This window comes from Idiotropiscis lumnitzeri, chromosome 6 (assembly GCF_059441095.1).
Source record: "Idiotropiscis lumnitzeri isolate Australia: NSW breed Sydney's pygmy pipehorse chromosome 6, RoL_Ilum_1.0, whole genome shotgun sequence".
Taxonomy (NCBI): domain Eukaryota; kingdom Metazoa; phylum Chordata; class Actinopteri; order Syngnathiformes; family Syngnathidae; genus Idiotropiscis; species Idiotropiscis lumnitzeri.
In genome coordinates this window covers 17,679,535-17,694,938 of record NC_142396.1, presented here as the reverse complement: position 1 = coordinate 17,694,938, position 15,404 = coordinate 17,679,535, and the positions used below count along the sequence as shown (strand labels likewise).

The 15,404-nt window shown below is 42.7% G+C and overlaps 1 protein-coding gene across 1 annotated transcript in view; it reads right to left on the bottom strand.

Moving 5' to 3' along the window:
* Nucleotides 1-1,500: 1,500 nt before the first annotated feature.
* The window catches only part of jph3b (junctophilin 3b), a 51,320-nt gene continuing 37,416 nt past the window's right edge, over nt 1,501-15,404 (bottom strand). Inside the window, exons 5-6 of the mRNA XM_088297881.1 lie at nt 14,134-15,107; nt 1,501-3,650 (exon numbers count right to left, since the gene is read on the bottom strand). Of these exons, the coding sequence (XP_088154007.1) occupies nt 3,570-3,650; nt 14,134-15,107 (1,055 nt within the window). The 3' untranslated portion in view covers nt 1,501-3,569. The remainder of the gene's footprint in view (nt 3,651-14,133; nt 15,108-15,404) is intronic.

Here is a 15,404-nt window from a genome sequence, read left to right as displayed (position 1 = left end):
AGATTCAAACAATAGAGAGAGCTTGGCATGCTGTAACATGCTGCAGTGGAACAGGTGCATTGTCACCAGGCTGATGACAAACAGCAGAACCTTTATCAGTCTTGGATGAATGAAAATAATATCTGCCTCCTGGTTTTAACACATGAAAGATGGGGCGAAATGACAGAAATGAGAAAACAGCTGAGAAGATGTCGCTCAGAAAAACAGCAGCAGCTCACTATGACCTGAAATAGTTGCCGGTGGCAGGTGGTACAGACATCTTATTATCCCATCACATGAAAGGGGAACGCACACACGGTTGTTTTGACACTCCCATGAACTTTCCTTCATGCAAACCTGCACCCAAGTACAGAGGCTGATCTATCTGCCAGAAAGATTTTAGAGACAAATCTGCAGTACACATACTTGTCATGACAGTTAGTGACTGCCATTAGAGTACACTAAAGTACTTTGGCCTGTCATTGAATCTGATGATAACGGAGAAACAGTCAAAACACAAACTTTGAACCTCATCATTTCTTTTTACAATAATTTGACCACACTACAGTTATGTGCAAATGTCTCAGGCCATTACAAGAATAGGCGTTTAAATGACCTTTTCCACAGCAGTATGAAATAGGTGTGCAATGACAGACACCATTGTCAAAATTATACAAAAACTCAAAAGGTGGTGGTGCATGGTTGCAGGATAATCACATTTTGGTGTATATTAATATTTTTTTGTAGTTCATTTCACCCTGCTTGGATTTTATTATCAAGCCCTCCAGATTTGAAAAACACAGCGCAACATGTAAAGAAGATGCATTTAGACTCAGATGCCCCGCCCCTTTGCATTGTTTCTTGACATGATAGAGCACCTGCACAGTCCTGTCCCCCCCAAAAAACTAACTAAGCAATGGAATTAGTACACCAACATGGATTCAAATTTGACAAAAATGTCCTCTGAAATATGGGTGGCAATTAACAAGAATAAATAATCACTTGCAGCCTTGCTTTTCCACTGCTTTTAAATGCAATAGGAACGCCGATTTGACTGGAACTTGTGTTTTACAAACTTACAAACTACGGCTGTAAAGTGTCAGCACTTTCGTTGCTTGCATGGCATCTTACTTTTGTTCAATATGCAATTAGTCAAGCTCCAGTTCCACACAATCAAAATTCTTAATGGCCAATTAATTGATTACTATGCCAATACTTACTATAAAAGCGAGACATTTGTTGACGTGCTTGATCACACATGCTGGGATACCTTAAAACATTTTGTTGCTTTCTTCAGATCCAGTCATGCGAGATACATAACTCACAAAAAGTTAGTCATAGAGGGCTTTTGGGGGGAATTTCATGACGAACACAATATGCACTATAAAGACAAGTCCCCTTCATTTGACCTCCTCTAAACTTTTGAATGCACATATCCAAATGTTTGTTGTTTCATTGCTTTTTTGCTTGCTTTTCTCAAACATGGCACTGATTGCCCCCCCCCACCCCCCAAAAAAAAAACAGGGTTTGAGCCATTTATCAACACATACATTTCCAAGGACGTCTACTTTTATGCCTTTCTGTGACTCAACCACTCTCTCTGTTGCAACCTGCTGTCTAAGCTAACAGCAGGTTGCAACAGAGAATTTTCTCAAAGTGTGTAGCTCGTCACATCTACCCAGACTCGGAATATTTAACAGTTACTATAAATGCTGACCTTTTTCCCCGCCAGTTTTCATCAGTGGTTCTGATCACAGCAGTGTGTATACCAGACGCAAATGCTAACTTGGCCCTGAGCTTACTACATAATGCCATTAGCTCCCAACTCAATAAATACCCAGAGGCAGTACACACAGTTGCGGGAGATTTCAGTCATGTGGGCTTAATAGTAGTGTTCCCCAGATTCCATCAGCATTTAAACTGTCGACACAAGGGAAAATACTAGTTTTTAAAGTCTACTTGAACATTAAACTCATATAAAGGGCTATACCATCACACCCCTTGAGCCAATCAAAACACATAGCCATGTTATTTATGTAATCAGTTTACAGGCCCACCATCACCTCATGGAATGTCAAAACATGGCTCAGTAATGGCGCTTTTTTTTCTGCAAGTCTGTTTTCAGAATACAGACTCTTGGAATCTCAAGACATACACAAGCCAAGAGTACTCAAAATTGAACAGTTGGACATATACATTCCAAAGTTTACGGAAGGTCGACTTGAATAAATATTTGAAGGTTACAGTGCACATTAGGTTTATTCTGAATTTGTGTCCTGACAATTGCCAAAAATCAGCTGAGATCTCTTTTGTAGTGATGGGTAAATGAAGCTTCAAATGTGCTTCATGAACCAGTCGTCATATTTTTGGACTCCTCTAAATGGCACTCTTTGATCAACATTGGGCTGAAAGCACACTGACTTGCCATTTTTTTCAACCCTTTATTTAAACCAACAGTGCCATCAAGAGGACTAAAAAATACAGCATTTCATGAAGCAGATTTGAAGCTTCATTCTCCCATCACTACTCTTTTGTATTGTCACATGTACAGAGGTACACACGCTTGAATGTTGTCTCTAAAAGCCTCTGCCAGTTGTACAGCAGGTTTTAGGCTATGCCAAAGGAGGTCTGTCCTGAACTACCATCAACTCAGAGGAAGCACAGCTCGATGACTGGTGTGTATGGAGGTGGGAAAGAGTAGGAGGGAACAACATTGCTGGGAAATCGTGGTATGCTGGATGTGGATGAGTAGAGAGCGTGTCCTCGTGAGACGTTCTTTCTCTGCTCATTGCAAACATACAATGGCTTTGTGGAGGCACACCGTAGTCATGAACTTTACTCACACACAGATGATGGCGAATGAAAGAGTGCGATGGGAAACAAGCCAAGAGTGTGTGTGCATGCCCAGGTTACTCAGACAGGCAGCCTTCAAGAGTGTATCTAGGTGGTGCTGTGATTCAGTCCCTGCATTTGTCTCTCCTGACAGAGATTAAAGAAATACAACATCAGTAAAAACATTTGGGCAGGCGTGAGAACCAAAAAGCTGGAGGCATATCGTCAAGTGAAGGGCTTACAAAATAAATAATATATCCATCAACATATGATACATGAGAGAAAATGTTCATAAAGAAATATTACAAATCTGTTGTAAAGAATGATTTGAAGATGAAAAAGGTATATATTTTGTCTCCAGACAGTGGAAGCAGGCATCACTTGCTATAATGCCGTGGCCTGGGAATCAGACCGATTTCAGTCAATATGTGAACTACGCAAGCTCACCTTCGTCCAGTTTCCGGACCGTATTATGCAGCCCATTTACCAAGGCTGGTGTACCCTTCTTACATCCACGTCTGTGGGCTCTGCGCTGCAGTGTTGCCTTCATGGCAGCGGAACTAAGATTTGAACACACTTGCAATTTACCCATCTTTAACCCAAACTTTTGGGCCAAAATGGATTGTAGCCCTCAATGTCCTCTTCCGATATTTGCAGTCATTTTTCCAGGAACACAAAGGGACAGCAGATCCCTTTTAATCACTATAAAAGTTTATAGTTGTAGCATGTCAAGGCTCATTCTGAAAACAATGCTATTATTAAATAAAAAAGTGAATAAACAAAATAGCAACTCCAATGTTGAGAAGAATCACCATGGCAACCAGGATCGCGCTGTAGGCCTGCGGGGAGACAAATAAAAAGGCTTAATAGGAAATAATGACACATAAAAACACACAGATGTTTTCATAAATTAAGTGTATGTAATCTACGTAATGCTAAATATAGTACCATTATTCCACTGAAAGGAGGAAGAGAATCATCAAAACTGGCTCCAGGGCACATTTTCATGTGCATCAATCAAATTACACACATCAGTAGACTTATGGGAAGAGTCACTTGAGCTCAGTCTTAGAAACCGTCTCTACTTGGGGTTTAAAGGTTGTAATGACTTAAATAACACACAGCTCAATTTTCGTACCCGTGTACCGAGGGTGGGGCCTTTGACAAATGCCTGCCGCGTATGATACTTTGGTAGCAGAATTTGTCTAAACTTTGCACAATCATGTCTACGTTTTGGCGCAGGTAGTAGAATGCAATTTCTGTGAATTTGATCAGAGCACAGGAAGACAGAATCTGAGCTCCGCAGACGCCTGCTGGATGGCATCATTGTAGAAATCCATTCATTCAATGCATTATTACTCTTTTTATCTTTAGAATTTTTAAAATCACCCCACTGTTCGCAGTGCAGCTATAGAGAGTTCATACACGGACATGAATGATTAGGGTGGAAGGCGGTCTCCAAGTTGGTCACTTCACAGAAGTGTGATCTCCTTTGCTAACTTTGCCTCATCTGCCCATGAAGGTCTGCTTACAATCTGTTATAAATGTACTTTGCACGTCTCAACTTGCAATTTGCTTCTTCTTCCAGCATGTCAAAGACTATTAGAGCGCCCCTCGTGTGCTGCATTTAAAGAGAATGAAAGGAGCTGTTTCGATGGCAGAGTAAAAGGTCGGCTATGTTCACGACAACAACAGCGCAAAATGACGCCACACAAATGAGAAAATACCAAAACAAAGCCTCTACCCTGCCTCCGCGCAAATTTAGACCACACCTAAAGGTACACTTGTACTCGACTCAAAAAATAGAGCACACAGTGTTTAATGCTCAAATTTGTAAACCCGTGACGCAAACCAACGGTTTACACTTGTCAACACCCTTTTTTGAAGATGAACCAGCTTTGGAATAAGTGTTTTTAAAAAAAGCCACAAAGAACTTAAAGAACAAGCAAACCCCGAAATGAGCTTTAGTGACGTTTGCTGACAGGAGCGCTGTAAGGGAAAGAAAAAAATTGAACATTGTAAGACAGTGACAGAAGGCTTCGAAAATATACATTTTTTGGCAGCACGGTAGTGGTTGAACCTGAAGTGAGATTTCTTTTTCAAGGTGACCCAAAATTCGAGGTAGCACCCCTTTTCGCTGATAACATGCGTTGCCGCATGTAGCGCTTCAAGGTTTCGTGTGACATTGGGAACAATCGTATTCCAAAACGTTTGATCCAAACAACATCATTGGCAACGATAGTGGTTCGATTGCATTTCCACCCAAAGATTAAAACATCACCACAAGGGTTGGTGTCTAATGACACATGAGCAGATGGTCACTGAAAACTAGGGTCACATAGTTGAAGGCCGTTGTTACTGACCAGCTGTCTAATCTGGGTGGCAAATTGTGCAAGAGTTTTGTTTGATTTTGTGACAACAAACAGGACTTGGCCCATTCAGTCCAACACCAACAGTTAGGCCTGAATAAATGTATTGTGTTCATGTATTTTTTATGTTTGACATGATGTTGTTTTTTGTGTCTTGCTCATATCACGTTTACGTAAGTGCTTCTTATACTGCCTTTTGGCCAGGTTCTTATTGTAAATGAGTTTTGAGAATTGGTTCTCAAATGAGCCGTCTGTTTTAAGAATTGTTAAAATAAGTATTTCAAAAAGAGAAGCTACTGACTACTTGATTTCCTCCGGTTGTCAGAAAAAAAAAAGAAGTACGCTTCATTGAGAAAAATTACATCCAAATGCGTTTTGGCTACACTCATATTTAAGCAGGCTTTAAATATCTCCCGTGACCTATCTATCCAATACGCCATTGCAGCTAAATACCTCGAATAGCGTTTGTTCCATAGACCTGAGGCACCGGGCAGGTGCGTAATGGCGGAGGTGCTCAAAGAGATATGGTGGGGTGAGACAATATAAACATTTGAAAACAATAAAACAATCTTAAAAAGAACTCTAAAATGTACAAGGAGACAATAAAGGGAGGCGAGAACTTGAGGTGCTCCCTTCTAGGAGAACCAATTAGGAGTGAAGCAGCAGCATTTTGGACCAATTGGAGACGCTTGGGGGCGAATTGTCTAACTAGAAAAAATAAAGTGAATTAAAGTATTACAGCCAAGATGTGATGAAGGCTTGGAATATTGTTTCTAAGTGCTCTGGAGAACAGCGAGGCTTTACCATAGCCAGCTGCCTAACATGGAAAAAAATCTGAATTTAACAGCTGCAGCATTTTGCCGGTCCGATTTTCAAAAACACTGTCCAGCCAAAGAGCCAAGGTTGAGACTGTTGGCTTTAGGTAAGGCACCAGGAGGCCCAAGTCAGCAGGTTGGGATGTACAAGGGCCATTGGGACCAACCATCAGGATTTCTGTTCCCTTTTCTTAGAAATTCGAGAATTCAGTCCTATCCAAGGGCTTCATTTCCTTCAGACAGCACAAAAGTGGCCTCAATGAGAGTGCATTTTTTTGCTCAGCGGGACATAGATCTGACAGTCATCCACATAGCAGTCAAAGGAAATTCCATGTTTTTTTTTTTTTCAGATGAAACTCAAGGACAGCAGATACAATGAAAACAGCAGAGGCCCCAGAATTGAACCCTGTGAACACCTTAAGACAATGGAGCAGCGCGGATCTCTGCGCAACCAAGACCAACACAAAAATCTCTGTCAGCCAAGTAATAACGAAACCACTCAAGAGCGCTACCACTAATACCCCCTGATTCTGCAAATGAGCCAACAGAATCCTGTGGTCCACCACATTGAACACTCTGATTCAACAAAATAAGACACACTGAGCCCTATTTTGGTAGACTGGAGCCCATGTGATTGGCATAAAAATGGGTGTGGCTAGAGGAATTATAGTCTAGCGTGTTGCGCCTGTCTGGGTATGCCAGCACACAAAGCAGTAGATAATTTGGAGACACAAAGTAGCCTGGCTCAGCGTAAAAACGGTTGCAACAGAATTCTTGTGCTGAGGCAGTCGTCTAGTTCAGCGTGTTGGGCGGTCCTTCTGCACTCCCCAGCGCATCTCGCAATTTGGTGACAAAAAGTAGATGAAATTTTAGAATGACTCAAAGAAGGTCCATTTTACAGCGCAGGTGGTCTATATATTATTTGGCCCTGCGCAGACGTGCGTAGTGGACCTCATTCAGAAATATGACACCGGTGTGGGACAATTGCAGAAATCGATTTGTTAAATGAACTATAATCATTATCATCTTAAAATATTTGAATGGCACCCCCGTCACTTTTGTGGGGGTCACGCATGGGTACATGATCGGAAGGTGCACGGCCGACTCCATCGTCGGTTAGGGGAGATCGAAGAGTTTTCTTGCCCATGTTCTGCACAAATTCCAGAAAGTCTAATTTCTGTTTTTGCAGTGTTCAAGCACTGCCAGTTCAGGCGTGTGGGTCATACCGCCCTGATTTTGCCGCAAATGAGGGATATCGCAAGGATTGGCAGGCATAACACTATGTTCCATCCCACAATGGCACGCAAAGGTACAAATGCCAAGTTACATTTAATTCAGCCGGGGCAAAGTCGTGCTAAAAGAAAGAAAACTCCACCCCTGCGCAGTTACACTTGCATTAGGCTTGCAGACGTAACCATAATAGGGTCCGCAGTCTCCAATGTCATTAACCAGGAAAATGCCATTACAAACTCATAACAGGACTGATGCTGTGCGTTGCATCATCTTTAAACCTGACTGGAAAACCTTCATGACGTTATGCTCAGCCAAGAAAGATTTCAACAGCTTGTGCACCACTTTTTCCAGAATGATGGAAATAAAAGATGGCTTCGAAATAGGTATTAAAATTGACAGCACATCTTGCTCGAGGCCAGGTTTCTTGAGCGGGGATGCACCACATCTTAAATTGTTGGAGGACTTCACCAGAAGACAGATTGCTGTTGATAATGCCCAAGAGCAACTTAGCAAAACTTGGAAGAACCTCCTTAAAGCAATGAGGAGGAACAGGGGTCATAAGGGGAGCGAGATGCTTAGACTAGAAAACCAAATCCTCTAAAAACTTTAAGGAAACAGCTTCAAAAGAAATTATGGTTATACCTTCCAAAAAAGGGATAGAGGGGTCAATTGTGGTGTTTGAAACGAGACCCCTATCAGTAGAAACCTTATTAATAAAAAATTGCCGGGATCAATCAGTCAAAAATACTGCTGGATTGACTCTGGGTGTGTGGGTGCATTCACGTGTGTATGTGGAGGTTCAGACGGTGATTCTGGATGAGAGCTCGACATTCACCTTCATACTCCATTTTATTAACAACACCAACGATCTGGCGCATCATTAAATAGCAACTGGTGGGTGCAAGAGAAGGCCCAGTAAACGATGTTTTGTTGATAATTTTCTGTGTTAAGATTTATATCTTAGCATATTAAAAGATTTTCCATCCTAAGTGACCCTGATAAATTTCAATATCATTATTACAATTACGTACAGGACGTGGGTGGTTAGATCAGCAGTTTTCAGATGCTTGGATTGGTTGGTGTTATCCTGCGGCCTCAATCTCATCCCACATGATTTTTATCTTTTGGGACATTTGAAGTCCATGGATTATCAGGGAAATATATGCTGATCACCAAAGCATATCATACAAATAGAAATAGTTGCCACTGGCATCACAAAAACATACATTTCAAACCAAACTACAAGTGTTCAGCTTCAACGTCTTCCCCTGGAGTAAGTACAGTAACTCTAACCTCAGGCCTCAGCAACCATTGACATTTTTTTTTCATGGTCACATCATGAAGCAATGAGCAGAGTGACTGAGGATGATTCCAAGGCATGCAACTTAGACTTTGACCTGGAGACCAAATGCCAGAGCCTTCAGTAAAAGAGTCTGATGAAGCCAATGCTGAAGAAAGCGGGATAGTCAAAGTCCAAAGTTAAAAGTCATGTTGAACTCACTGCAAGTACTGTTCGGAAGCGGCATTGTTGCAAATGAATGTGATAATGAGGTTTCAGCTGATGAGCCCTATAATAGGCTTATCCCAGATCTATGGCATATTATCAGGCCACAGGTGGATGGAATCTGACGGACTGCTCTTTCTATGCCTACTCAGCAAGATAACTATCCTACACAGAAGCACAATGGGTGTCCTATATAATACACAACACATTAAGAGTGCCAAAGTTTCATTGTTAAAAAGAATCATCATGGTAAAGGCCTCACGACACAATATCGTCCAGTCATCAGCCAATTGCAAAGCCCCTTTGATGGATATTAGCTTGCTTTGTAACAGGCAATTGTTTTACTATTCACTTTTGTATTTTGTGACGATGAGTTCTTAGCTTTGCTCTCAATGGTTGACATTGCAATTGCATGCATGGAGTTACATTAATTGTATCAAAATATTGGGCATGTCAGGTCAAAATGTTTACTGTAAAAAATGAATTTTGTGCGTCTGTGCATGCAAAGTGTTGTTTTTTTTTTTAATAGCTCATGTAGCTTCTATCATTATCAGCTCAAAGATACCCAATCCATTTATCAAATATAAATGCAGTTTTACTGAAAAAAGGAGCAGGTTATGAATGATTTGCAGCTTTAATGTATGGTAAATATATGGTTTGGACAAAAAGGGATAAAAAAAATGAATTCAACAAAATATGGCACACAGTTCATATTATAGCACCAGGTGAGCTCACACTAAGGTAATAGCACATCAGTTAAAAATAGCACACGGTGTTGATTGAATCCCTTCAAACTGCCGATTACGATGTTGTACAGTAATGTCTGAATTGGTGTGCTTGCAATTTTATCCACCTCAGTTCTTCATTAAGGTTAAACACATTCTCCCCGTACAATAAACTGCTAAAGAGCAATCTTGAAGTCATTTACAGGTGAACCAAACTTCATATAATCATTGCACGGAGGGTATGAGAGTCGCCAGCGTGTTGCAGCGTTCTGCGTCTGTTTATCTCAGTGTGACAATAACTGTATGCTGCGAACCTGCCATACACAAATCCCGCTTGGTTGTCTGCAGCTGCAAACACACACCCCATTTCAACCGACTCCCCCCCACCATCACAGTTCCTGACACCCACCCACTGATTGGCCACTGTCGAAGCAAGGCATAAGCTGTTCCCTAGCAACAGAGCGCTAGTTAACCAATAGGGGGCATCTGAGAGGAAGCCCTACTTTGCCAATCTACTGTTACTAAGGTGCAGAGAGGACCAGTGGGTTCTCTCGGTGTGTGTGCGCGCCTGTGTGTGTGTGTGCATACAACGGAAGCAAGCAACCACCGAACTACTACATAACATCCCTGCTGTAGACTAATGATATCAAAGCGAACCAGCATGATTGAGGAGTGTGAAGCTGTGTGCACACACAATGACAGTGTTGGTGGGTTTTTATACATAAGCGCTCAGTATTCCCTGCAGCATATTTCCCATTTTACTGGTAGTTGCTGAATGCTGCTGGTATACTATTGTGACGCATAGTTCAGGCCATGCACATCAAGATAGCAAAGATTGCATTGCAACAAAATCTTCTGTTTGGTCATATACAACAGATGAATCTTTAGAATATTTCCCAAGATAGAACCTTGTGAGTGAGGATTATCTCCATATGAGGGATGACATTATTTTATGACGCAAAACATAATTGTGTTGCAGGAGTTCTAAGATCAGGTGCTTAAGAATGCTGAGATCCTGGCTCCTTTAAGATAAATAAAAAAAAATCTACATTTTAATGCAATATCATCCCCACATTTCTGAAAGAAAATCTTAATTTTGGAGAAAGTCTGTAACTCCACCAGCAAATCTGAAAAAGGGTTATTTAAATGTTGAGCCACAACAAAAAAGGAATGGATTAAATTCATCATACATCATATTGAAACCTAATTTCTGAGGGAAGAAAAGCCCATTTTGATACAGTAGCACCTCAACATTCACATTAACAGTGTGGCCATGACGCAATGAACGGTTTCTCAAATTGATACACATTAACTCAGTGTTTAATGGTATGTTTTGCAATCTTTCAGGGTGCGGCCAGCGCCAAGGCAAAATCGTGAAGAAGGCGGATGAGGTATTTGAGTCACATCTCTGACTTGCTGGCTGTGAAGTGTGTTTGTCGTGTTTTCCTATTTCTTATATATATATACATATGTATGTCACATCATTATCCACACCGCTTATCCTGTAGAGGGTCGTGGGCGGGTGCTGGGGCCTATCCCAGCTGACTACGGACGAAAGACGCACTACACCCTGAACTGGTCGCCAGCCAGTAACAGGGCAGACATAGACAGCGTCACAGAGTGGGAACTGATCCCACGCTGCCCACACACAAGTCAGGCGGATGTACCACTACACCATCAGTGACTTCATATATCACACCCTGGGTAGTATCCCATTCAAGGTTGGGTCCTCTACTAGAGGCCTGGTAGCTTGAGGGTTCTGCAAAAGATCTTAGCTGTTCCCAGTATTAAACTCTTCTGCTCGGAGATTTCCAATTTTGTTCCTGGTCTCTGCTGGAGCCATCCAACCAGCTTGGGGGTCACAGCCCCCAGTGCCCCAATCACAAGTGGCACCACTGTAGCCTTTAACCTCCGCAATTTCTCGAGATCTTCCTTCAGCCCTTGGTATTTCTCCAGCTTTCCATTATGCTTTTCCTGGATGTTGCTATCATTTGGAATTGCTACATCTGTCACCCGTGCTGTCTTCTGATGTTTATCGACCGCCGCTATGTCATGCTGGTTGGCACCCACCAGTTAGTCAGTCTGGATCCGGATGTCCGAAAGGTTCTTGGCCTGGTTGTTATCAACCACCTTTGCAGGTGTCTGCCGTCGTCATTCTGGGACAGCTAATAAATATTTGGTACTGATGTTCTGGTACACTATCTCTGCTGCCTGGTTATGCTACTCCAAGTATGCCTTGCTAGCCAGCATCTTACATCCTGCTGTGAAATGCTGCACCATCTCTGCAGCTTTTCTGCACAGCCTACACTTGGGATCTTGTCTGATGTGGTCGACTCCGGCCTCTATTGAGTGTGTGTTTATGCCCAGTTCTTGTGCTGTCATGATAAGCGCTTCTGTGCGGTCTTTCAGTCCAGCCTTTTTCAACCACTGTTATGTTTTCTCAATGGCGACCATTTCTTCAATTTGACAGTAGTACATGCCATGCAGCGGCTTGTCTTTCCATGACAGTCCACCTAGCTCCTCCTCACTGGGCTTCTGTTGCCTGAGGCCTTCACTAAGCAGGTCGTCCCTGGGGGCTATCATCTTGAAGATGAGTACTGGCAAGTCATCTGTTTTTATGGCCTTCATCTTATTCTTGCCGTTCAGCTATTCAGAATCTGCTTCACCCTCTGAGCTGCCTCCTCGCGATTGCTATTTGCCTGTGGAATTCCAAGGTACTTATAGCTGCCCTGCACATCTGCTATACTGCTTTCAGGTAGCTCAATCCCTTCGGTTGTGATTAACTTCCCTCGCCTAGGCATCATCACACTTATCTAGTCCGAATGCGATTCCGTATATCATTGCTGGATATCATTGTGAGGTGAATCAGGGAGTCACTGTCACGCTCGGTCCTAGCATACAGCTTGATGTTATCCGCGTTGAGGAGGTGGATGATTGAACAGGTACCCGAAACCACTCATGGTGATGATCTGACTGAGTAGGTTCAGACCTTTGCAGAACAGCAGCGGGTACAGAGCATCTACATGGAATATGACACATTTGATGTTCACCTGTGCAACTGGCTGTGAGTTTCCTTCCGGAGTTGTAGTCCACACCGGGCTTGCGATACCATCTGGATAATTCACTGTTTAAGACCACTGACTTTGGACACAGAGAACCGTGTTTCGAATCCTGGTCGGGGCAAGACCCTTCACACTATGCGCTCATACGGATGAGTGACTCAAATAATGACAATCATATCGGCACGGACGTCAGCCGGGTCAACAACGTCAGCGACAGCTATGGAGAACCAGGACACACTGGTGAGAAATGGGCTATGACAACAAGAGTCAGGTGTTCATGGAGCAAGGCAGAAAAACAAGGCACTGATGGAGTGCTACTACGGTAATAACCCCAGTGAGAGACGCCATATTCCACCAGCCACCGCGGCAAAATCTAATGAGATCCATTAAAGCAGAAAAGAAGACAACACTAAACCTATTCAGCTGGAGTGAAAGGATGAGAACCTTTTGTTTCCCACTGACCTTTTAGGCTACATTGATGGTCTTTTTTTATTATGTAGTTTGTGGAACGTTAATTATTATAAGTGGACTTTAAGTTTTACAGTACTGAGATTGAGGTATATTTGTCATACAAACTTTCATAAACAGTGAACGTTCTAAACTCTGAAGTTTGGAAATCAAAATTTAGAGTTGAACCAAAACTAACTGTTCAAAACTGCCATCTCACAAAACTTCAGCATGTTTTGAGTTTGAGAATTTACATCAAGTATGTGCATTTCATTTCTTTTGGCTTCATTGTGATGCCACCGCAGAAGTTGACAGTGATGACAATTAGTCAAAACAGGTACAGGACTTCTTCTGTATAAGTTTTAATGTGAAGCAATTTAGTGGGTGAATAATGTATTGCATTTAAGTTTTATTATACAGCTATATAGCAACTTTTATCATGCTTGAGTGTTGAAATATTGCTTAAAATATTTCATCCTCAATTAATAATGTTTACATTTATTTATTGAAGCAGTTGAATCTCGAAACAGATTAATTATAATATTTTCCAAACTATGAGCCGCTACTTTTATCCAATGCTCTGAATTCTTTTATTCGTGAATTTTTACCGACAAGCTTCAAGCCACCAACATATTTACCCAGTGTCTCGTCACATATGACCAATTATGAAATTACCAAACACATGACAGTGGATTAATGAAACTGTCCGAGTCCGCCCTCTTACTGAATCTTCGTATCAGCCATTTGCGGTTGGCGTGCCCATGCGTGCGGGTGGCCCGGGCTGCCTAAAAAGTGTAGAAGTGTGTGTGCAAAGCGGTGCGTGGCTGTGTAGGAGCAACTGAGAGAGAAGAGAAGCATAGGGAACGAGTGCCATAAATACAGCCATCTCTACTCCTTTTGTTTGGCTACTAGACTCCCACCATCACAAGCAAAGGATGACAGGCGTTCGCGCTGGAGTACAGCAACCCCAGCAATTTAGCGACATCTCGGCTGTGTCATGTTTCCAAAGCCTGCACTGGGGCGTGATGAGGAAGACTGTACAAGCTTTTTATGCGAATTTGCTTCACAAAATGAATGTTTTCTCTGTACAACTATTTGGTGTGATTTGTGGCACCAGTTTTTCAAATTCTGTATGTCGGTGTATGTTGTGCAGTGCAAGGGTCTTACTGAGTGGCCTTTGCGTTGTATGGGTCCGGGATCCTGTTGCTCTAGTGCAATGGGGGAGGACCTCAAAGGGGGGGAGAGGGTGAGGTCCCGTCGTATAGGCCGAGAATCCATCTTGTCGCCCAGTCGTACACTCTCGAGCTGATCTTTTCCTTCCCTGCCCTCTTTCCCCTCTCTTCCTTCCCTCCCGTCTCGGTTCTTATGTCTCTGTCGCTGCAATGTGTGTGAGCGACCCTCTCCGTGAGAATGCCCGTGCTTCTCCTCCCCGTGCCCATAGGGCTTGTGGGAAGTGGAGTCTCTAGGCTGTAAAGGCTTCATCTCCATTTCATAATTGCTCATTTTCTCTTCATCCTGCTCAAGAAGCCGCCCTCCCCTGCTGTGCGCCCCCCTGTGCCCCGACGTCCAAGAGGCAGAAGAGGACGTCTCTGTCCATCTGTCTCTCCTGGTTTGTTTGTGATTAGATGAACTATGGTCCCGCGACTTGTGATTGGAGGAGCTGTGTTTGTGTCCATTGGTCCTGCTCGTTCCTTGTCCGCTAAGTCCCCCTCCTGCTTTGTGGAAGACCCCTTTTCTCTTTTCCTCACTCCAGCTTTTTGCCCTCATGTACTCCACCTTTTCAACTCCACCTTCACTCTCCCTGCTGCCTCCTTCCTTCAAGACCTGAATTTCTGTCTGCCCTCCAGGCCCCTCTTTCTCACCACGCTCTCCCCCTTCTTTACCCCTGTCTCCGTGGTCGACTGCTGTCTGCCGGTGAAAGCGAGCACTTTTGCTGCGTTGGGCTGGCCGAATTAAGGCAGAAGGACTGTGGGGAGGTGAAGAAGAAGGGGGACTGAGATCTGGTGTGGCGTTGGAGGGGTCATCCGAGCCTGTGCTCCTCACATAGAGGTCGGGGCTATCTGCGGTTCCGGCGCTACTGGACAAGCCCTCGCCCTCCACCTCACTGGACACCTGACACTTGGGACGTTGTACCTCCATGCCTGTGAAAAAAAAGATGAGATTGGAAAGAAATTTAGTATTTAGCAAAGTTTGTTTGCTAGATTGCACTCTGAAAAATTAACCATGGAATAATTCATTTTCAAGTATTCTCATCTCACCACATTGATTCCAATCATAAAACTTTAAGAATTTATTTAAATTAATTGAAAATCTGCAGAAATCTGTGAATTTCAAAACAACTGAAATTGAAACAGTGAAAACATATGAATATATTCTAAAAATTATAGGCTTTAGACTAACCACAATTCATTTCGTTATGATTTAATAAATTGCTTGCC